At 45.6% G+C, this 25153-nt stretch overlaps 1 protein-coding gene across 1 annotated transcript in view; it reads right to left on the bottom strand.

Annotated features, from left to right (window-relative positions):
* MOB1B (MOB kinase activator 1B) overlaps positions 1-25153 on the bottom strand; it is a 305722-nt gene that overhangs the window by 97450 nt on the left and 183119 nt on the right. The window contains exon 4 of the mRNA XM_078676405.1: positions 9224-9357. Within this exon, the coding sequence (XP_078532531.1) occupies positions 9224-9357 (134 nt within the window). The remainder of the gene's footprint in view (positions 1-9223; positions 9358-25153) is intronic.

Here is a 25153-nt window from a genome sequence, read left to right as displayed (position 1 = left end):
AATAAATTGCCTTTTGTTCACACGACTCTCGAGATATACTCTTGATTAGGGGAGAGCAAAGTTGTCATGTTCTATGGTTGTCAGAAACGAAATCCCTTCTTGTCTAATCAGGGAAGTTAAGTCCTCCTTGAACATTCGAGAAAGTTTCTAGTGAACTCTGAGCTAAGCTGGCAAACCCAAAACTTTAAGTCTAGTATCGACAGTAGTAGACCTAGTTAACGTCTGGTCTAGGCCTTTACTGCTGTAGGTATTATTCCAATGTGCAGAGCCTATTGGGATGATAGGAACTACACTACAGTACAGCCCCCCACACTGACCGAGTGCCTCGTGGGGCCTGCTAGTACTTTTGTGCTCGACGCGTCTGTCCGGTCACTTGCCCGTTGGCTAGTGGCCTCTGACGACAAACCTTTGAATTTGCACCGCTTGCCTGGTTGCTCCAGGCTTGCTCCTGCTTCCCTGAAAAAGAGAAGCCCCCCCGACCTAGCTGGTCTGAACAGTAGCCCATCTTCGATTCCTGCGTGGGTTGCATTTGCCAAGGCCTGTTGACTCCAATCCGTAAGCCAAAAGCAAGATCCTTCGTGGAACAGTCCACATCCAGCGCCTGGTCGTCGTCGCCTCCTGGTCCACGTGGCTGCAGAGACAAGCTTCACGACCTGACCTGATTGCTTCGCGACATATATGCATAAACAAAAGGAATCCTACTGGCAGGCGAGTGTTACCCAAACAGAGGTATGGGAGCACTCAGTGTTTGTTAAAATACCCCTCAAACACAAAAAAAGGCCCCTTGGTGTCATGCTTCATCATTGGGGTCTTCGCACCCCTCTATCGGGATGCGGCGTGCTGCGACCTGCGACTACGCGGGAGCACTGAAATCAATGACTGTGTGGTGTGTGTGGTGCAAGTGATAGAGGTATTAATGTAAGTGGTGGGTTTTAGTGAAGGATTAAAAAGTACCTGGCTCATGGGTGTATTGGAAAAAACTTTATTCACAGTCCCGAGCTGGCACTGCTAAAAGAAGTGAAGTGCGAGGTAGTTGTTTATGCATATAAGTCTGTGGAGTAAGAATCCTACTTCTGTTACTCTACCTCCCTCCTTTGTTAAATTTGTATAGTAGGCAGCGCGCAGCTGCGGGAGTTTTTCTCACACCTCTTCATACACATAGGAACACACACCTTATCAAGGAAGCCAGCGGTCATTAAGAATATGGAGGACGAACATGGCCTCACGTTCGGGGAGGAAGAAATTGACAGGATTTTGACGGCCATCAATCCTTTTGAAGGCTTGAGCAATCCAGAAACAGGCCCCAGCATTAATGATTGGAACAAACTAATCAATCTGAGACGCAACCAAATAAAAGCAGCCCTACATGGCCTGTTCATGACTGAATACCTTAGGAACAAAATGGCACCACCAGGGCTGATTGTCAAAAATGAACCTCTGATTTTCCAGAATGATCTCATTTTCAAAAAAGAGTGGTCACTGATCTCATGGCACTGCTCAAGAGATTGGCTAGTTTTGTTAGTGAAAACAGCAGCCAGGATCACTCAGGAACTTAAGTTCGAGATCCACAAAATTTAAGTCCAACTAAGTACATATATATCACCTGCTGATCTGAAAGCAAGACTGGATGAACTCAATCAGCAAATTACTGATTTAGAGTTCACACTAAAACAAAGTAAAACTAACAAATTAAGCAAAGATAAAGCGAAATTTACCCCAGAGGGTGCTTATCCCTACACAAAACCGGACTATGTTCCCAAGAACTCGAATAGCGATATTGACAGTGATGGTTCGGATAATGGCTCTTCGGGTTCTAATTCCAGTGGGAACAAAGGGTACAGACCACGTAGAGGCGGTTGGCGACAAAGGAGACAGCAATTCCCTAGACAGAGAGGGTGGAGAGATTATCAACCCCAACCCCAGTATCCACCGTACATGGGCCCACCGCAATTCACCCCTTTTCAGTTTGGACCACCGATGGCAGGACCTAATTACCAACAGTGGAACCCAGAGTATAATGAAGGTTTCTACGACCAGCAACCTTTTTTAGGCACACGCCCCGGAACACGGGGGAGAAACAGAAAAGGCAACAATGTCGCATGGGAGGAGCAACAGGAACAGAACAACTCCCGGAAAACGAGGAGCATGACAGGATCCCTCACGAACCACCCATCGACAAGCAAGAGGGGGACTTAGTGGTCAATCTGACCCCCTGGCCCCTAACCGAAATAGAGAAGAGCGTGCTAAACAAAGGACTTGGCTTTGTGCCCACACAAAAACCAGATATTTTCAGATTAAACATGGAAATAAAAGACTTTACAAGGAAGCTGAAACTACAAGCCTTTTTTCAGGATAAACCATCCACTTTGAGAACGACAGACACGGGATTACGAGTAAAATCTACATTCACCCCACCTGACTCCTCATTACCTATCGAAGTCTTAACCTTTGAGAAAGCGATCATGACGGAAGTCAATAAAATTAACCTGTCCAAAACCAATGTTTTTCACAACACCAGTAAACATGAACAACAAGCAATAAGGGAACTGGCAGATAACAAAATAACCATAAAACCAGCAGACAAGGGTGACGCCATTGTCTTACAGACAACTGAGTCATATGAGACCGAATGTTTGAGACTTCTATCAGACAGGCGGAATTACACTGTCCTACATGATGATCCCACTGAGAGACTTCGCACCAGAAAAGGGGGCATGATTGAAGAAGGACTTGCACATGACTCGTTGAGCAAAAATGAAGCAGAATTCTTACAACAATCAACACCACGCATCCCCTATTTTTATTGCATCCCAAAAATCCATAAGAACATGACCAATCCGCCTGGCAGACCGATTGTGTCAGGCATTGGCTCTATCCTGGAGCCACTTTCCAAGTTTGCGGATGCTTTTTTACGCCCTCTGGTTCAATCAACTAATACTTACCTAAAAGACACGAAGTCAGTCTTGCAACTATTAGAGGACATAGACTTCGACCCAACAACCCAACTCCTGATGAGCTTGGATGTGGAAAGCCTATATACGAGCTTGCCACACGATGAAACACTCTTAATCATTGAGGAAGTACTGTTTGCTACACCATGGAAGTACCAAACACCTAGGGGTCTTGTCCTCGAGTGTATCTCTCTGGCACTACAACAAAACTTTTTTCAGTACAAACAAACTATCTACCTACAAAGCCATGGTACCAGCATGGGCAGCACCTTTGCTCCCAGTCTGGCTGGTCTCTACGTACGCCATCTAGAGATAAACAAAATACTACATACAGACAACCCTTATAGGAGCAACATCAACACCTGGAAAAGGTATATTGATGACGTCTTTGTCATCTGCAATCAGCAGTTGATTTCCTAACGTGGCTCAACAGTCAGAATGCCTTTTTGAAATGCACCAGCACTGTCTCTAATCACTCCATGGTCTTTCTGGATCTCAATGTCTACACAGAAGGAGGTAAACTGAAAAGCACAACTCACTTCAAACCCACGGCAAGGAACTAAGTCTCTTAAGGTATGACAGTTTTCACCCGAGACACCCGAGGGAAAACTTGCCATACGGACAATTTTTACGCCTAAGGCGCAATTGTACCGAGCTCACGGAGTTCAGGTCACAGGCTTGTGACCTCAAGAAGAAATTAATACAGAGACAATACCCGGTAAGGATTATCAACAAAGCCATGAAAAGGGCAAAGAACAACCACAGGGATGCCCTTTTGGAGGACAAACCACAGGAAACCAGTGAACAAAGACGACCGATATGTGTCACGACTTACACCACTGTATCCAATGAGGTGTCTAAAATTATCAACAAACATTGGTCCATTCTTAACTGTGGTACACTTAACCTGGAGAAACCTATGCATGCCCACCGCCGTGGGCGTAATCTTAAAGACATCTTGGTACATACAAGACCGAAACCTAACACTGAGACACAACCAAACACAATTGGGATCCAAGGTCACTTCCCCTGCGGTAACTGCAGTAGCTGCCACCTGACCCAAAAGAGCAGGATCCTTACATTCAGAAATGGCACCACTTGGGAACAGCGACACTTCACGAATTGCAATACCAAGAACGTGGTCTATTTAATAACCTGCCCATGCGGACTGGAATACGTGGGAATGACCACCAGAGCTGTAAAAACAAGGATAAATGAGCATAAAAGTAATGTCCGTTGCAAAAAAAGCACGACCAAGATGGCAACACACTACCTCGAGACACAACATTGTGTCAATGACCTGAGATGGACAATTATTGAATCATTGCCATCAGAAAGGGCCCTTTTTCAAAAGGAGCAACAATGGGTTTTTCGTCTGGGCACAAACACCCTCGGACTCAACGATGACGTCCCATGGGCACAGTTATCTCATTAAACAATGACGTTAACCATAATCATACGTGACATGATAATACTCCATGTGTTTTATCGAACAGCATGTATGTCTACCTAATGTGATTATAATTCCAAGATCGTTATGTCCTTCATTGAGACATACTCATTGAGTCACGTTTCACTATTATAAACCCAACACCCCATTCATCTAATGTTTTACTTATTTTTCCCAAGTCATGTCCATGCTGATGGTAGTATTACAATTAGATGTATTGCACACAAATGCGAATGACTAATCATCATACTGAGGAGGAATCCCCCTACCACTTTTTCCAAGATCGGCAGGAGTATCGCTTCATTCGCGATCTCTATGGCCATTTGCGATCACCAAGTCAATATGACCGGAGTACGCATGCGCTAGATGCGGCGTCTGCCCAGCGCGCATGCGCGTTGTGGTAAACGCTCAGAGCATGCGCTACAATGGAGAGACCGGCGGCAGTGTACGGCCCTTTAACGGAACTACATTACATACCGGCCGGACCGGATCTGCCTTATATGGACCCGTAATTAGCCCAAAATCATTAAGTTAACAAGCGGATAGCCCTTATTTGGGCATAACAACGCATCCGCCCAAGGGTAATTACCGGTTATACGGATTAGAACCACCGGGTATAAATACCACACACATCAGTCTCTGGCATCCATTCGAGCAGCGCAGCGTGTGGGGCATGACGGTGGACAACTCGTCCCGAGTTTGTGAGTATACTGCAGGTTAAACAAGGACTTCTTTATGACAAAGTGAGTAAGAAATGATTTAGGAATAAAACCTATTTGTTTTTTTTTTTCACTTAGATTGCACAAAGTAGCAATCGCCCCCCCCCCAGACGTTCTAGAGTGCTCATGAAGCAAGCAACTTGTATCTAATAAGTATGACCAGACTTCCGTGATATTCATTTTTAAATATAATCTTGTGTTCTCTATGTTGTATGTCTTGTGAGTCTTCTTTTACAGAGCCAATGGTGCTAATGGTTCGTTCCAGGTGACTGCACCTGTCTGAACTACCCATGACTAGGGTGACCATTTCTTTTTTCTGTTTCTCTTTTTCTTTTCGAGGTCATGCAAATGCATGTATCCTGAGTGAAAATCCGCTGTAGGCACATTATTGCTTATTTTTATACACTTAAAAAATATTTTTTCACTTTTTACTAAACGCAAACTTGTGATTTTTTGAACTAGTGAAACGTGAGTAAGGTGGGGAAGTTGTGCCCCCGTCCTGAAGAAGGAGCATATGCTCCGAAACATGTCGACGCACACATGAGCTACTGTCCATAACCACGACAGATACTACCTCGCACTTCACTTCTTTTAGCAGTGCCAGCTCGGGCTGTGAATAAAGTTTTTTCCAATACACCCACGAGCCAGGTACTTTTTAATCCTTCACTAAAACCCACCACTTACATTAATACCTCTATCACTTGCACCACACACACCACACAGTCATTGATTTCAGTGCTCCCGCGTAGTCGCAGGTCGCAGCACGCCGCATCCCGATAGAGGGGTGCGAAGACCCCAATGATGAAGCATGACACCAAGGGGCCTTTTGGTGTGTGAGGGGTATTTTAACAAACACTGAGTGCTCCCATACCTCTGTTTGGGTAACACTCACCTGCCAGTAGGATTCCTTTTGTTTATGCATATAAGTCTGTGGAGTAAGAATCCTACTTCTGTTACTCTACCTCCCTCCTTTGTTAAATTTGCTTCGCGACATAGCCTGGTTCCTTCCTGGTCACTGGCTAGTGACCCAGACTCTGTCCCCTCTTTCAGGTACACTTCATCCTCGATCCACCCTTGGATCCAACCGGACACTTCTCTCCTGGTCGCCTGCAGCATCTTTTTACAGGTCTCCATAGGATTCAGCGACGAAACCCGACAACTTGACACCTATGCACCCGGCTCCTGTGGGTGCGGTAACGCGAGTACTCCGGTGTTCCTGTGGTTATTGACTATCCAAGTGTCCTAGTTTTAAGTAGCTTTCTCCTAGTCCATCTGGAAGTGTCCTAAATCAACTAGTTTCTAACTCTTACGTTCCCATTGTATCCGTATGGTAACTCGCGTGTGTGTGTGTATAGACACTGCACACGCATCCAGTGGGCCTCCTGCTTCCTAACCTTTGGTAGTACAGCGTAGCCCCAGCGATTCCCTAAGCCTACTCCCCGTTCGTGACGTGGTCCTTATACCACTATTTTAGTATATGATTTGCAACGCCCCTAGGGCTCGGCTGTATTTTGTGCAACTTATTGTATGATAATTGAGTAACTGGTTACGTGCTTTGGCCTCTGACCTCAAAGAGTTCAGAGGGGTTGTGTTATTAATAAATACATATATATTTATATATAACCTGTGTGGTGTCCTTTCATTTGGTATTCAAGGGGTTACATATGGTAAAACAGCTTGCTTCACATGCTCTCTGAAGTTTTAGCCTAAGACTGCTTTGTCCATGCTACCACTAGGATAGCTGGCCTATAAGGTTGACTTTACAACCATCACCATAAGGGTTGTTAGGACTGATACAGGGTGTCCACTAGAATAGTGGACATCACATATCAGGCCAACTTCTCACACAGAACACCTCTGTTGAAGATGCAAAAGGAGAAGTGGGTATGGTGTGGTTAGCAAGGCTGGGCAGATAGGCCAAGTGAGAGCTGTGGCCCTGCTCATTCCGCTGCTCGAAAGTCTGCATTGTCCCTGAAGAGGCCCCCCCACCCCCCCACTTCCAGAAATAAAGTAAATGTCTGAGACAAGAGGGCGTTCCAGATCGGCGTCTGGTGGCGCAGAAAACAAGGAACTGACGGCACCTTGCGGAAATGGCTCCTATATAGGCTCTTTATGTCACGTCTGGATTGGCATCAGTGAATAGCTATGTGGCACCACCTATAGGAGCACAGAGGTACTGCAGATAAGTTTTCAGATCCAGTCGGACGCCGGGGAAACATTCAAAAGTTGAGGAATCTGTGGCTAGAAGTCTCTATTACAAAGAAACAGTTTGTATGGGTGCACAAAGAGACCAAAGAGTAAATATGTTTAAACAATGCAACACAGATGATCTGCTTGTTAACCTTTTCACCTTTGCAGTGAAAGGGGTAATGTAATTAAGTTCTCCCTCATAAATCAAGAAGCACATCCCTGAAACAAAAAAGCAAGGGAAAAGATGATTTTATTTCGATTACAGACTCTTTACACATCATGGAATGAAAGATAATATACGGATATGACAATCAATTTTTGGAAACATCTGTACATTGGCCTTCATGAAAACATCCTCTGACCAGACAAGATCCAGACCACCTTACCTTAAACTGCAATGTGACAAAAACAAACAGGAATCAATTAATCACGACAGATTCAGCTGTTAAATGTCAACGAAACACCTCTAGCAAGGAAATTATTTAAAATGGCGAGGTTAGAGATATTTTAGTCTGTGTTATACAGTATACACACAGTCTTAAATGCTTAAAAACTTTAGTGTGGGGTGGAAAATATCAGGAGGGGGGCGGAAACTACAAATATTAATGGTGGATAGCGGTTATAGACTGGTGACAGTCGAAATGGTTAGCACAAGAGTTGAGATTTTGGACCCTTCTACTGGCCACATAGCCAAGGGTTAGTAGGAGGGCGTTCCACAGAGATGAGCCTGGACAGTAAAATGGCACCTGGAAAAGGTTTTTATACCATCGTTTAGGAACATATTCTGTTCTGGGCAGAGAACCTTTGGCATCTCATCACTTAGTCTGACAGTTTTGGTTGCAACAGCCAGAACCAAGGTCTTCAACTGACTAGGATGGAGTGTGGATAAAAATCATAAACTAGCCTAAGCCGTCTATGAAACTAACAGGCATCATAGTTTTAAGGTTATACCACTAATTGTAAATAACTGTGTAGCTAGACCAAGAAATAAGTTGTCAACAATTTGAAATTGTAAATCTGGTTTATTAAGATCATTATTTTTGAACAGCAAACAAAGGTGATAGCCAAAATAGGATTGCAACTAGTGCTAATCCAAGTGGGAAATATTGTGCGATCAAGCAATGCCTTCAATGCACTCTTTAGTATGGTAGGAAAGTGGGCTAGTAGAATGACTATGCATCATAGTCTATCACTAGCAAAAGGTAGGTTTGTTGCATTCTCCTCAAGAAGCAGATCGAATTAAGGCAAATACACCTGTAACCACTCCTTTTGCAATGGCTGTAGGACTATACAAGCTTGTCACATACTTGTGACAACAAAACGCAACTGTTCCGTATGTAAATGCTTAATAGACACTGAACCACTACCAAAGTGTTGCTCTATTAAACGTTGCTATGGGCCATTTTCTAAAACATGCAATTTTGAAGGGCATAACAAGAGTGACAAATGTAATTTCTAGACGTATGGTCAAGCTTTTAAGTGAAGTAAAATATGTATGAGTGTGTGTGTTGCATAATCATACTTCATTTAAATAGTTTCTACAAATCTACGCCAAAAATATACATTTCGAGTATTTCGTTTTGAACAATGATTCTGCCAGTGTCTAGATCAACTTTAACTTCTTGTCTTCTTCACAATGTGTGGAGCGCTCACATGCCCTGAGAAATGGAAAAGAAGGCAATACTGCAATACAGCATTTAGGATACATTGTCATCCGAGATGACAAAGTGAAAGTGATCCAACAACGTTTGAGAGCCCAACTTTAGGCTTCATACTAAAATACACTCTGGGGCAGGTGTCACAGATCTTTAAAGCAGAAAACATGGTGTTCTTCTCCAAATAATGAATCGCCACGCCCAATTAAAATAAGTTTGAGATTTGGTGAGAGCTTCTTATATAGCCACCAAACTTACCAATCTTGGATGGGAAAAGTGTCTCATCATCCAACTGATCCTGTACCCATGTCATCAGGTAATCAATGTATTTGGGAGCTGAACACTTGATGGGCTTCTTTATATTTGTACCATCTGCCCAATGGTACTCATACCTAGGAATGCAACAACAAGGCGCAATGGTTAGAAGTATTAGTCTGTTAGCTTCACAACATATATTCCGTTTACATTGCATCATCTTTACAACTTCATGAATACAGAACGGAATTTATTATGTACAAAGCAATTTTTCCTCGTTTGGAGATGCCACAATGTCTTCTCAAAGTAACTGTAGATCCGCATTGTTGCAAAGGAGCTCCAGTTGACTACAGACTGAACAAATTTCTCTAGGCAGAAATGGTAAATCTTTCTTACCCACATATGGTTAGGTGCCGTTAGCCAACAAACTTTTTTTATAGGTGGGAAATTGCATTTAATGTGAACGAATAGGCCACCACTTCGTTGTCACCTACCAGTAATAGGCACATTAAAGACAAGACACTCACCTGTAAGAGTACCTTTACAATCTGTGTCCTTCATAGGTTGACCTGTTTTCTATTATTCTACCCATTTGTGTGTACCTCTTAAATAGTCCTTTAAGTATTTCAAACTGCCTGGAGAGATCGTTATAATAAAAAAATTAGGATGTTGGAGGCTCTGCACGGTATAGTCGAGGAGGGGTCACTGATCGACAGCTGGAGACATATGCATCCCATGAAACTGGAGGGCACACATTTCACTTCCTACACAGGCACCTCGGCGCGGCTGGACTACTGTTTTCTATCAAGGGATCTGGCTGTTGGTATCACTGCTGCGAAACACCTGGCCCGTACATATTCTGACCATTGCCCTGTGCTAGTTGAACTACGGGTACCTGGCTGTGACTGTCCCAGACCTGCATGGCGGCTACAACCTACTGCTTTACTAGATATGGCATTCGAGAGGAGCTGAGGGGCGATATACTGGACTTTTTCCGCGTAATTAAGGCACTGTTGACAGCGTAGAAATGGTATGGGAGGCCTTTAAGGTCACAGTCCGCGGCTGGTGCATAGCTAAAGGGTTTGGAGTACTGCGAGGCATTCAACGCACGATACGTAGACTGGAGGGAGACTTGAAAGAAATAGAGCGTAGAATGCAGAGGGGGAATGGAGCCATTGTGCAAGAAGAGTTCAGAAACAAGATGTCAGAATATGAGGAGGAAGCGGCAAGGGAGTCGAAATTCCGTAACAAATATTGGGTTGCCCGTAAATACGGTGAAGAGGAAAGGCCAGGAAAAGCGCTATCCGGGGTCATACGGAAGGCTGGAGGAGATAACACTATCCTTGAGCTTAAAGATCAGAATGGAGTGGCATGTAGGGACAATGCTCGTCCCATCGATACTCTAGCCACACACTATGAGCGGTTGTACACTATACGGGCCTCAGGTACCATGGACTTTGATGGTTACTTGGGAGACGTGGCCTTATGTTCGCTGAATGATGTTCACAGAAATTTTTTAAGTGCCCCTATAGAGCTGGACAATATCAGGGAAGCGATCATGTCCCTGAAGAATGGGAAGGCGACTGGTTTAGATGGTATACCGGCTGAGTTCTACAAATGCCACATAGATGTAATGGCGCCGGTATTACGCAAAGTCTTCGAAGATTCATTCGAAGGGGGTATTTTACCACAAACAATGCGTGAAGTGGTGATCACGTCTCTATTGAAGCCTGGCAAAGACCCTAAGGAATGCGATTCCTATCGTCCCTTGTCACTCATTAATTGTGACGCTAAGATTCTGGCCTAAGTGCTGACCACTCGACTGTCTCTGCTCATGACACAAATTGTACTCCCCGATCAGTCGGGCTTTGTCCCGTCTAGAGCGACCAGTCATAACCTCCGTACTCTATTCTCCCTCATACAAACGGTAGCACCGGAATTCCAACTTGCTGCAGTGTTCTTGGATGCCTCCAAGGCATTCGACTCAGTGGAATGGAGCTACCTTTTCACTGTATTGCGTAAGATGGGCTTCCCACCTGTCTTCCTTGCATGGGTGCAGTTACTGTACAATAAACCTACTGCGAGGGTGCTTGTGAATGGCCGCCTCTCAGCCAGCTTGTCCATCACCAGAGGCACTCGGCAGGGGTGTCTACTGTCACCCCTCCTTTTTGTCATCGCAATAGAGCCACTGGCATGCCGGCTTCGACAGTTGCATCAGGACAGCGCGTTTCGATGCGTTCAACGACAAATCTCTGTATCTGTATCGCTATACGCAGACGACGTGACGTTATACGTCGCGGATCCTCAGCTCAGACTGAACGCATTACTACGCGAGTTTGTAGTTTTTGGCAGACTGTCGGGTATAACTATAAATTGGAACAAGTCCCGATTCTTCCCACTAACACACGCTGTATCTGAATTCCCCTTAGACTATCCGTTAGAATGGTACCACTCTGACCTGAAATACCTGGTGGTCCAGATTTCGAGAGACAGAGAGGAGACAGTGCGGATGAATTATGGGACGGCCATGATGCAATTGAGGGATACCATCACGCGCTGGATCGCGTTGCCTTTGTCGATGGCTGGCAGAGTCTCGCTCATTAAAATTGTCATACTACCTCGTTTTTTATACTTCTTCCTCAATATACCCTATCATCGGGGAACGTATTTTTTCAAAACCCTGAAATCGGAACTGATTAGGCTAGTCTGGGGAGGACGCCAGCCGAGGCTTAAGTGGACTGTTCTAACCCAAACGTATAGCAAGGGGAGCTTTGACATTCCAGATACGGAGGCGTACTATCTCAGTGCTCAGGCGCATTACGTCAATCATTGGATTACACATACACGATATATGCCGCAGATAGCGGTGGAGGACAGGATTGCACGACCGCTGCCGCTCAATGGTGTCTTCCATGGTCCGGCTACAGCCCTTGAGACGCCACCGACCACGGTGTCCTGCACTATAGATGCATGGCAGAGAATATTGCGTATCCCTTTGCTGTATGCACCGCGCATGCCCCTGACCTATCACCCAAGAGCGAATGTGATACAGGAAACTGGCTTTCAAAATATGTGCAGGCACCTACACAACACTTTGGGGGATCTGTTTCTTGATGGGAAGTTCCGTTCCAGGGAACAATTCTTTGGTGACATTGTCCCCACACCCCTAGACATTTTCTACTACATACGATTACGGGAGGGTATGAAACAACTCCTCTCAGAATACCCACGGGAACCGGAAGTAGTCCCTCCCTTGACTGTTTTACTAGGCAGAACTGGCGGTACACACTTGGTATCGAGAATATATAGCAGCCTTCGCATGCACACTCCAGAGGTGGTGGGAACCGCCAGGGGGCACTGGAACGCTGACTTAGGGAGGGAGCTCACTGATGAGCAATGGGAATACTGTTGTGAAGTGACTGGACGTATCACCTCAAGCTGTCGCTTTAAGATTCACTATAAATTCTTGCATAGATGATATTATATGCCTGCCAGGAAGTATAGGTTCAAATTAGCTGACGCCCTGCACTGGGTCGTATACCTCTGAGAAAACGTGTCATGATTGTTTAAATTTTTTATCCACTTTTGCCTCTGCGAGGGAACTGCACTGCTACCTACTGTGAAACATACTGGACTGCTTTCATTGAAATGTGTCACTGTCGCGCTCACTGTGCTGTCTTATTGTATTGCATTTGTAAAATGCCAAAATTAAAGTTTAAAAAAAAAGGAAAAAAAACTTAGGATGTTAAATGTAACCTACATTTCTGTAAATCCTTTTAATGCCATCAAAACATTTCTAGTCAATCCAATGTGTCTGAAGTAAAACGAACATTTTGAAATTACATCTATGAAAAATATAAAGCTGCAAAATAAGTTTTACGCTTAACATGCTTGTGCAGCCTGCATCCGTCTCGATTTAAGCTCTTGTATGGTTCTGCTTCCAAGGGAAAAGGGGACATGGGAATTCTAGACAATGGGCAATATACCAGTTCCTGTCAATTAAAACCAATTTGTACAATTGGGATATTCACCACATCTCTTGTGTGGGACTATATTTAACCCAAGATTGTGGGGGATTTTTTCCATAAAGTAATCATTAAACCATTTCCTCAGGTTAAAAAAGAATATGATCTCCGATGGGAAGAGAGGTTTTGCTTCTCACAGGTAAGGCAACTTAGGGAGGAAGGAGATCATTACCACCATTTAGAAAATCGGTGAAAACACAAACAGCGAATCTCATGCAATTTCACTTTTCTGCAAGATGCTAGTACAAGGAGAAGGGGGGCTGCTGTTTCAAAGGTAACAGGTGGAAGTAGTGAAAATTACCATGGAGGACATCTGATGAGAACGTAATTCTGCAGACACAATATAATGTTGCCCTACCTGCAGAAAACACCTCATCACTTATGTGGCATTACACTCCCGCCCCTTTATAAAGGTTTGATATAAAGAAGTCAATTCCCAGTTGGAGGGCATGTGAAGAGCAGGCTTACACACATCTGTAGTAGCGAAAAAGTCAAACTAGACTGAACTGAAGTGTTGGCTGAATTATAACTTTCAGAGGGGGAGGACCTCGGAAGATGCCTATGGTAACTCTGCTAGGGATCCTCTCAGTAAACATATCTTTTGCACTGAACTAAGATGATGATTTTCATTTTTATTACAAGCAGCTAACCATGTCATCATCACGCTGTGGGGAAGTCCAAGAATCCTGGGTCGGCAGGCAGTTGCTGAAGTTATGGGCAGTAGTAATCGTGGAACAAATCTGGTAGAGAAGGGTAGACAGTTGAACAAAGTTTGGGGGCCCTGTTCTTCACTTTTGGCCAAAGACAACAATAGCGTAAACTGTCCCACAAGGTTGAGGACACTTCTTCGATCTAATATTGAGCCCCGGATGAAGAGACTCTAGTTGCAGCACCAGGATACCGCCCCAGATGATAGTACGCACGAGTTTAAAGATTTTTCTTACAAGATAAGCAGCATTACAGCTTAATGCCTCTAAATCAAATACATCATCAATTTCTCGTTTTGATATGATCGGTCCTTAGCTGCTCTGATGAATGAGCCCGGTATTTGTTATACCCATTTGTTAAATACTTTTAACATATGCTTACAAAACTTACCTATTCACCTAAAAACACAGTTAATGTTCGATTTTTTTTTAACTTACACTAAAATCTTTAAGGTCAGGGTCAGAAACCACAACTCGCACAAGAGCCATGAAAACCATAAATTGCACACTCAAAGCACTATTCATGATGACATCCCTTGAAGTGACTGATACAATTACATAGGTTGTAAACAGATCTATAGATGAGATTACATCTTGGGGTCTGAAATCTGCTGCAAAATATTTTTTGTTTTCCTTAGGAGTGTTACCCCGCTTGAGCCAGGGGTTCAGAGGATGCTACCCCAGACCACTTAATTCTCTTTTTTTTCCAGGATGTTGGGACTCAACACGCTGTAATGGAGCACTCAACCTTCTTCATCAAGCTACAACTATCCAATCAAAGAAGCTTAGAGTCTGGAGTTGGTACTATGGATCCAAAATGGACAAAGGGAGAAAAAGTTATTTCGTTCAACTGGAGTATTTTTAATTTTTATTTGGATCCATTGATGGTTCGCAACAATTTTGCAGATCCATAGACTAAAGGTCCATAAATTTACCTCTTCCAGCTCATTTTAAGGTCTACAAAACCATTTTCTAATGCTAAAAAAATGAACTGATTTACATTAAACCAGTCAAAGGCACTTCCTTGAGTAGGGTATGTTCATTACATTTCTAAAGCACAATTGCGACCTAAAAGTTATGCCAGTGCTACTTTTAAGTACGACTTTCATGACCTATTTGGTGAAATTTCAATTAGCCAATTTTAGGTCTCGGCTAGACAGCGCATTGTCTGCCTCTTCAAGACATTTTGTTTATACACAGTGGGCTTACAACCTGCCCATCCCTATATCATTGGTTTCCTTCATCAACACTCATTTCCTTGGTTTCGGTTTCTGAAGGCATGCCTGGGCCGTGTCCTTTCCTTGTGTTTGGCCCTTCCCTGGAGCATAGACCTAATACTTGTGCCCATCAACTGCTCCCGTTTTTGGAGCTACTTTTTTGTTTGTGTTCAAGCACTCCATGTGAGTGCTTGTGTTTTCACTCAGCCTCCCATATACCAATGCCACTGCTGCGACCCAATTTTACAGACTTAGCCTCTCGCCAAGACCTCGCTGCTGATCGGAAACCATTTCCCCATCTGTCCTAGTACACCAGCTTGAAGGGCTACAGCCTACTTCCCAAGCCCTACAATAACTGGGCCATTACCCCTATTTTGCCCTGAAGCCTGGGTTTGCTCCAATCGGGTGCCTGCTCTTTTAACCATTTCACTGTAGTGGGTTAGTGCATTAAACATTTGTCACCAACTTCAAACAGCACTTCTTAAACTCTGCAGTCCTTGCTCTCCACCATGATAATCCGCTGTACTCTGGGAAATCTAGTTGTGCAGAACCCAGAAGCTGAGCTTCTGCAAACCCTGCCCCTTATCCAGCTGAAACTACATCTCACAGAAGGTCGCCAAGATCAGACACCTGTCTGCAGCAGAGCATCTATGGGCTGGATGCAAAAGGAGGGCGCTCATTGGAAAATATCAGTCCCTGCCATTTTGTTGGTGTGTCTATCATGCATGCTCACCTCCCACAGATTGTTCTGTTCTCCATTGGGGGCAGATCTTCATTTCTAAAGGAGGTGGAAAGTTTTGGACATCACAGAGTCCCCTTTGTCATGTTCCATCTGCTCTTCATTCTTCGTTAGTGCTGCATTGTACAAGGGCAGTGGAAGGTCCCCGATGCTAGTAAATAAACGTGGACCTATTCCCTGCTTTAGCAGTAAGAACACCTAAAATTAAGGTGCAATGTCTCCCTCAGACTCATAGGCATCAGTTACACTGTGCTTGTTTGATATTTGCAGTTTTATGTAGCGGGAACTCGATCCGAGCAACAGTTACATTACACAAGGACACATTCATTTTTAGGTCACAGCTTTAGGCTCGGCTAGACAGCGCATGCGCTGAGACATTGTGTTTAGACACATTAGGCTTGCAGCACACCCAAAGCTTTATCATTCGTTTACTTTAGCATTGCTCTTGGTTCCTTCATTCCAGTTTGTGAAGGCACGCCTAGGACACTGATATACAACATTGCTAGAAGACAATGACAAAGCAAATAGCCCTCACATTGCCAAGACCTATTGACTTTGCCAATGCTGGTTTATATAGTTGCATCAACAAATGAGGGAAACCCTGGGATCGTTAGGGACTAAGGGTACTATGTGATTATAGAAACAATGATCCCTAAACATAGCTATATTCTCGGATAGTATTTATGGATAAAATAATCATTTCGATGGAAGGTTTCATTGACCAGCATTGTTTTTTAAACAATTTCTTTGAAGACAAACTTCAACAGAAAATATATATAAGAATTACCCCTGCCGGAGTGAATTCAGAGCAGGTGTTAAAAACGGACAAAACAAGACATTTACAAACATACAGGCAAGAAACGGTGACCAATAATTATGTACACTATTCAGGTCACTCAGACAAAACAATACACTTCTGCACACAAAACGAAAATAACTTTACATAATTAGCGGGTCAGAGTGTGTGTGTAGACGGTGTTTCGATCCCTTTACAATATGGGATCATCATCATCAGTACTGGTAATCATTTGCCTGGTGTAATACCCCAGGCTATTGCTTTGGCCATTCCAGTAGGGTATAAAATAGCACGGGCAGCTCGCAAAGCAGGTTGAGGAGGATGGGTTGCGGTAGTGTTTAGGGAAACCTGGGTTTTTATGCAGGAGGAGACTCAGGATATTGGTGAGGAGGAAGCCCTTGACTTATCCCTGACCATATCCCCTCACTTTACGTTGGGGGGTTCCTTGATATACGGTCACCCTTGTCCCTCTGGCGCCTTTTTGAAGGCTTTAGATGAAGTTATTGTGCCGAGGGCCCTACACTACTTGAATTTCCTACTACTAGGGGACTTCAATATTCATTTGGATTGTGTGGAGTCCACGGACACGAGGGAATTTGGTGATTCGTTGAATCTGGCTCAACTGTCCCAATGAATTAGGTCCCCATCCCATAAAGGGGGGGGGGGATATTCTAGATGCAGTCTGCTCCGACTTGCCCCTAGATGTCCAGGAACCACTTCCTGTTTCCTGGTCCGACCACTTCTTAATCCAATTTTCATTGACTATCCAGACACCGGATTCTACCATGAGGTCACTTAAGGTCAGACCATCCCAACAAATTGAGCCTGCTGCTTTTTGCAGAGTCCTGTCAGACACTTCCCGATCGCTTCTCAGGACTTGACTGAGGCTGTTGGGGGTTTTAATAACTGGATTACACAGGTTGTGGAACATCTTTCCCCACCTTTGGTCAATAAGCAGGTAAGAAACACTCCTTCTAAACCATGGTTCTCTAGCAAGCTTAAGGAGCTAAAGCAATCATGTAAAAAGCTGGAGCGCAGTTGGAGACAGGCCTACTGCCCACTGGCAAAAATAGGGGCTAAGAAATATGCTGCTATCAAGAAGGCCTAAGGCAACTTTTACGCTGAACACAGTGCTCAGTCAAAAGATAACTCAAAAGAAATGTTTTCCATTGTCGAGAGTTTTCTGAAGCCTTGGGCGGAACATATTGCCTTTCCTGACTAACTCTTGGTGTGAGAAGCAGTCTGGCTTCTTTAGAGATAAGATCCAAACGATTCAGGACAGCTTCGAGTCAAGTATCCAAGTACAGGTGGAGCACCCTACTCAGAATGCTCCGGCCCCTGACTCAGCCTGTATCTCCCTGCCAGGTTTCTCACACATTCCCTTGCTGGATACATTGGTCATTCTAAAAGCCCTCAAATCGGGCTCCCCAGCTGACCCTTGCTTAGCTAGGCAGTTAGCAGCAGCTGCAGAGGTGGTTAACCCTGAAGTTAACAATATTATTAATACATCGCTTCAAACCGCCACAGTTCCACCGGAGTGGAAACAGGCTAAACTACTCCCCCTGTTAAAAAAAGCCCTCAAACCCTGCTACACTAGCCAGCTACCGACCTATCTCATTTCTCCCGGCTATGGCGAAGGTGTGTGAGAAGGCTGGCCATAAACAACTCTAATTTTATTGAGACTTCTGGTGCCCTCCACCCAACCCAGTCGGGATTTAGGGCCACATACAGCATGGACACTACCTTTGTTGAGATGTCTGAGGCTATTAGAGAATGCCTGGATTCAGGCGGAAGAGCGGCCCTGATTTTATTGGACCTCTCTGCCGCCTTCGATACGGTGCCACATCGTCAACTTCTGGCCAGTCTTTCTAATATTGGAATCTCGGGTTCGGCGTGGGATTGGATTGAATCCTTTTTAGAGAACAGAACACAGCAGATATGGCTGCCTCAGTTTTCTTCGGTACCAAGAAAGGGGACTACGGGAGTCCCTCAAGGATCAACTGTGAGCCCCCTTATTTTCAACGTCTCCATCACGCCTCTAATCAATTTGGCGGAGGAGCTGGGAGCAAAGATCATAGCTTATAATGATGATACCCAGCTTCTCTTTACGTGGAAGGAAAAAGATCTCTCCCCAGACGTAGCCAAAAACAGGCTGTCAGCAGTCTTTAAATGATTCGCTGGGGCTCAGCTCAAATGCAATGAGGACAAGTCTGAGATCCTTTTTTATGGGTCTTTCCCTCCGCATTTCAGGGAAGAACTTTGGCCGGTGGATTACCCCAGGCCTAATTCAACAGGGAGTCCAGTGAAGAATCTGGGGGTCTGGTTGAGTGAGGACCTCAGATTCTCACCGCAGATAAAAAAACTGCCCGGAGTGTGCTTTGGCACACTGAAATTACTTAGAAAATTCCTGCCACTGCTGCCCAGATCAGCGAAGGAAATGGTGGCTCGCGCCCTCATCTTGTCGCGCATTGATTACGCCAATGCATTATATATTGGCCTTCACGGCTATCAGCTGAAAAAGCTACAGACCATTCCAAATGCGGCAGCGAGGGTGCTGCTGGGCATTTCTGGTAGATCAAGTACAAAGCAACATCTACGGGATTTGCATTGGCTCCCGGTGGGACAGCGTGTTCTGTTTAAGGCCCTTACTCTTGCCCACGGTGCCTTATACAAATCCGGGCCCTTCTATCTCAGGAGACACTTTGACTTCCATGTGCCCCAAAGACATCTGCAATAACAGCTCAATGCTTTGCAGTTATCCCACGCTTTCGCCTTGCCACAACAGGGGTAGCTCCGTTTCTTTTAGGGCGGCCAAAGCCTGGAACGCCCTCCCCTACGAACTACGAAACACCCAAGACCTTAGGATGTTTAAAAAGCAGTTAAAAACCTTGCTTTTTAATTAACATATAGCCTCTTTTACGCACCCCTTTTGTCTCCTTCAAGTTGGCTTCTGCGTCGGGACACTCCTGAGTATCTGTGCGCGCTATAAGTGCTGCATAACATAACATACCAAATGGTATATTTCAGTATACACCTGGATTTAACAACAATCCGTGGTCATAAACAGGCCAGTCACATTTCTGCCTTTTACAATTTGGTACATATATGAATCACACGAAAAGGAAGAAAACAAAGGAAATAAATAAGGATTGATTTCAGTGTAGGAAAGAATCACTGAAAAACCCCATATTTGGACCATGCCACATAGTGAAAAAAACCCTGCGAGAGGTGTTTTTGGATTCCGATTAGGTCTAAAAAAATAAGTCCCAGGTGGTTCTGACCATCTGAGCCGCCCGGATTCTTCACTTTTTTGAACACCTGATCTTTGAGCTTTTACTGTGAGAGAGCATCATTAGCTGTGATTCACCCACACTGAAGTCAAGATAAAATAGACTGCATGTGAATTTCACCAGGGTCCGCCTTGTGAGAAGGCTGCTGCGCTGCAGCTAGGGTAAGGGGCACGGACTGGTTACATGTGGACACGTGTGCAGTTGTGTGTGCACTCGTGTAAGGGCCGCACGGGGAGATTCCTGTTGTGCGCATCCCAGGAGCTGGTACAGATAAAATGGTGTGGCAGGGATTATGCAGAGTTGGGTGGTGACATGGAATAGACTTTATAATGTGGGGAGACGCATGTAAGGGAAAGTCAATGTGCTTAACTGTTCCACTGTAGGAACACTCCATTACTCTCCTATGGAGACAGACCACACGGGGTAGTTCAGTTTCCAAGACCCTCCAAACTCGCACCAAAATACACTGCAAGTTGTGTAAAAAGAAGTATTGTGTGGAGTCCAAACACATATCTGCACTGCTTATCGGTTATCCAGAAATGTAATATTCCTCTGAACTCAGCTCATAACCAGAGCCCCGCCGGGTGTGACCCTGCCAGGCTGGATGAATTACCCTCCTCCTCAAGCTGGAGCATCAGAGGTCTAGCCTATCACTGCAAACATTCCCATGGGTGAAGGTCTTCTCTCCAGAGGGAGAAATAGGGGTGAAGCTGGAGGTTATCAATCAGAAGCTGCCACCCGGTGCCAGGCACAAGACCTGTTCTGGGCCATGAAGTCAGCAAGGGGGGAAGGGAGCTTTTCAGAGACCGTGTGGCATGAGACCCCTGGACGATGCAATCTTGAAGTATCCCAGAGATCTGTGCAGGAAGGAGGGAGCAGAGAGGTGATGTGTTGCAGCAGAATAGGGCAGAAGAGCCTTCCTGCCAGCCCCCTCCAATTTATTTTAAAAGGTCTTGCACAGGAAGAGGAGCTCTTTCAGGGGTGTGGTCTTGCCGAGGAAGACTGGTGCTGGAACCTGGCACCATGGGCAGTTGGAAGGAGGAACCCCTGACTGTCCCAGGACTCTGGACTGAGCCTTTTAGGGAGTCCAAGGCCAGTGAGAGCCTGGGCCTCTTCGTAAGGAGAAGAGAGGCACAGAAGGAGAGCCAGGTGAAAGGCTGGCGCAGGGAGACAGTGAAGACAGCTCCTTGCCGAGTCACCCTCTTGGAGGACAGGAGGGTGGTGAAAAGTGCTCCAGAAGGCTACGGCTGGCCACCAGGAGCATGAAGAGGCCAAGATGGTCAAAAATCAGCCGCACAGGGCCGAGATAAGACCCCAGATGTTAGGCAAAAGTTGACCTCTTATCAGACAAGCACGTGGGGCTCCGCCACCAGTCTTGGATGTGCCCCTGGGGTGGGTCAGGTCCCGGGGGCGGGTCAGGTCCCAGGGGCTGCCCGTGAAGGGGAGGCCAGGGAGCACCATAGCGTCCCCCGGGAAGGTGCCCACAGGGCCAAGGCTCTCCAACCTGGGCCCCCCATGAAGTAAAGGCAGGAAGCGCCATAGCGCTCCTCATGAAATGGCCCCCAGAGGTCCAGGAGCCTACCCTGAACCAGACACAAAACTTAAGTCAGGGAGCGCCGTTTCGCTCCCTGTGAAGTGATGCCAGGGGCCCGTGACCCCCACCTCTGGGCCTCACCCAACAGGTAGCCAGGGAGCACTGTTGCGCTCCCTATGAAGATATTCCTGGGACCCGGAACACCAACTCCGGTCCTTGCAGAAGCGGACGTTTGGAGCGCCGTCGCGCTGCCCGTGAAGGTGGGTGAGGCCCAAGATCCTTCTTCGGGCCCAATGCCAAGGAGAGAGGAAGGGGGGTGCCACTTCAGCCCCCCGTGGCAAGAAGGAGGGCCGGTGAGAGCAGCCGGGAGTGGGCTCCTGAGCTGCTCTCCAACTTACCAGGATGTGGGGTGCCCGGGTGGAACTGGGCCCCCAGGAAGTGAAGATGCAGCCTGAGGCCGTCAACACAGCTCTCCCCAGAGCCTGCTCACATTCACAACCGAAGCGCCCCATAATGCCTTGCAGGGCATTAGCCTGCAGAAAAACCTGCTTGTTTTGGGGTGTGGTGGCCCCAGGAGGATGAAGTCACCGCCATTTGTTTGGAAAGGGGGGGGAGCGGGGGGGGGATGGGGCTGCAGGAGAAAACGCAGACAGACTCCCCCAGCACCAAAGTGGAACGTCCCCACCCTAAGTCTCTGGGGACTCAAAGGAAATAACCCCTCAAGGGTTCACCCATGGTTTTAGGTCAACCGTATGCTGGAACCTTTGTTCTGGAGCCGCGTGCTGATGTACAGGATTGCACCAAGGTGTGAGGTTGCACTGGGATGGTCATTGATGCGACGCCCCCTAGGTGTGGGAAGGTGTACTATCACGGTTACTGCTTTTAGGTGTTGCTGTTCATTTTGGGGACTGGAGTTCACATGCAATATGCGAAATAAGTATTTGGGAAATATGCTCCGGCCAGGGTGCCTGGTTGAAATTGCAGAAGCTTGCGATTATACATGTGAAGCCTTTTAGGGGCTTTGATTGACTTGCATTATAACTTATCAGATATGATAAGTACCCCTCATTCTAAGTGATGCCTAGACATGTATTGTTGCTACTGCGTTAGTTGAACATTCAGAATGTCAGCCACTGTGACTAAAGTGTGTGCACAGTATGGTCAGTATGAAAAGCTCAGTCAGGGTTATGTGCCACTATGGCAGGTATTCCCATTACAAATGCTTGTTTAAATAATGGGGTTGGCTGCCACTGGGGTGGTGCCAGTGGGAAGAGCCTTCGCTCCAGGTTATGGTCAACCCAGTGCATTAGGGGCCAAGGTGATGTTCACACATGTGAGTGGTGGTACTAGACCCCCCTCCTCTCGGGAGGGGTTGGAATGTTAACACAATGTCAAGTAGCATTTCCCACAGCTTATGTAGATTTGTAAATTGATGCATAGTATTGAGTAGTGTGTGTGTGTAATAAATGTACTCTTTATTTATAAAGCAAAGTACAGACTGGACAATTAATTATTGAGTGTTACTTCTGAGTACCTGTAAATGGAGATTACTAGCCCACATAACCCCCCTTGAGTAAGCCTTGGACTGCTCTGCAAAGCTACCCTCTGAGAGTCAAGCGCTACAATAAGGTGTTTGGTTCCCAGTGAAGGACAAATGTAGGCATATTGTTTGTGCAAGCCTCACAAATAATACCTTGTTTTCCAACACCTTGTATATGGAGTCATAAGACACAGAATCACATGCACGTATCGTGAGGCAGACAAAGTGAGCTATAGGCAGGAGCCTACATGCAACAATAAGTAGCACAGTCATGCAGAATGTGGTAAAGGTCCTGCATTCAGACCTGGTAAAGATGGAAACGATAGCGCAGGAGAATGTGAAGCTGTTGAGTTTCCTGTTCTGTAAGGGAACCCAGAATGTGTATACAAGTGTAATTCATAAGCAGGCTAACCAAAATCACCTGAGCCGCTGTATAATGTAATTATTTTTTCACGTGTATAAAATCTGAACCGAAATATAACGTCTCTGTAACCTTTGTTTTATTTACTTATCCCTCAGAATGACGACTATGAGATACAAGGTCACAATTTCAATAACAACTTCTTGGTATCAGGCCCTTTTGGTAATTGCTAATGGATTTCTCTTCACGACTTGGAAGTTAAGCACTACGTTTTACATTCATTAACCTACATGGAGCGTTTTTCTGCTCCTTACATATAGTGTTTTTGGTCCGTTTACACAAATAACTTCTTGGTATCAGGCACTTTTGATATTTATTAACGGATTGTTTTTCTTTAAGATTTGGAAGTTGAGCACTATGTTTTACATTTAAAAAACCCACATGGAGCGGTGTTTTTGTTCATTATATACAGTGTTTTGTGGTTAGTTTCTACTTCAACATGTCACACAGTGGTCTCTTTTTGACATGTGCTATCTGATCTCAGAAATCAAGTGACATTTAGGTTTGATTACGCTCATTTTCTAGTCATATAGATATATCATCTAGGTTTTTAGGTCTCGGCTAGCCGCGCGAAGCGCGTCTCCGCCGAGAACCTTATGTTGGCGTGTGAGCTTCCCAGGAGACAATCCTGGCCGCGCGCATCGCCTTGGAGGCGATTCCAAACTGACACGCGCACGTGAACGAGCGCTGCGGCCAGGCGCTGTCTCCTAGGAAGCTCAAAACACCACACACACGCATGCACATACACACAGACACACACGCCGTCGCACACATCATACACACACACACACGAGTGCACCGAGCCCCCCCCCCCCCCCCTCTTTTCAACTTACCAGTTCAATGTAGAGGGACTCCGCTCTCCTTCTGGCGTCCCGAGACGCTTTCACTCCGCCTGCCTTCTTTCCGGTGCAGACGCAGCCCCGCCCCCGTCACAGGCGACTTTGCCTGACTTCCGGACACATCGCGGAAGGAGTTTGTATAGCTGTGTTTAAAAACATTTTATAGCACCGCTCCTCCACAGTTTCTAATCACTGCAGATAACTGCCTTCCCCTGGCTCGCACACTGCTATTACGGAATTTGTGCTGTGCATCTTTTAATGAACAGTCATTTTCAAAGTAAAGCAATGCGACGTGCGATCCGTGTCCCCTGTAACCAGGGAAGCATTAAACGCATCTTTATTGAAATCCGAATGATCGCAGCCTCTGCGGGCACGGGGTAGGCCGGGTACCCAGGTCAGCCTGAAGCGAGGGCCACCCTTTTCACGTGACCAGCGCGAGATGCAGCAGGGAAGGCCAGCATTCGCAGTATGTCTACTCCGAGAGATGTCAAACTAATGCTTGCTTTTCCAGCGGCTGACAGATGCCAGAGCTCGCGGACCTTCCCGACGTTCTGCAGGGGGATGCAAAGCGTCAGCGTTTACTGTGCTCAATTTGAGATGTTAAACTTCACCTTTCTCGGCGTTTCACAATTAAAATAAATGTCAGCTTTGCCAGTGGTCATGGTGAGATTTGAAAGTACAGATGTTCAGAATTTTAATGCGCTATTGGCAGCTTTCTCGGGTTTTCGATGTCAGATGTACAACAAGGCATACTTTAGTGGTTCAAACACCTCGGAGTTAGATGTAAAACGTCAGCGTTTACTGGGGATAATAACTCAATGCAAA

The sequence above is a fragment of the Lissotriton helveticus genome, chromosome 2_1 (assembly GCF_964261635.1).
Source record: "Lissotriton helveticus chromosome 2_1, aLisHel1.1, whole genome shotgun sequence".
NCBI lineage: Eukaryota > Metazoa > Chordata > Amphibia > Caudata > Salamandridae > Lissotriton > Lissotriton helveticus.
Note: the sequence above shows the minus strand (reverse complement) of the source record. Positions and strands in the feature narration are given on the sequence as shown.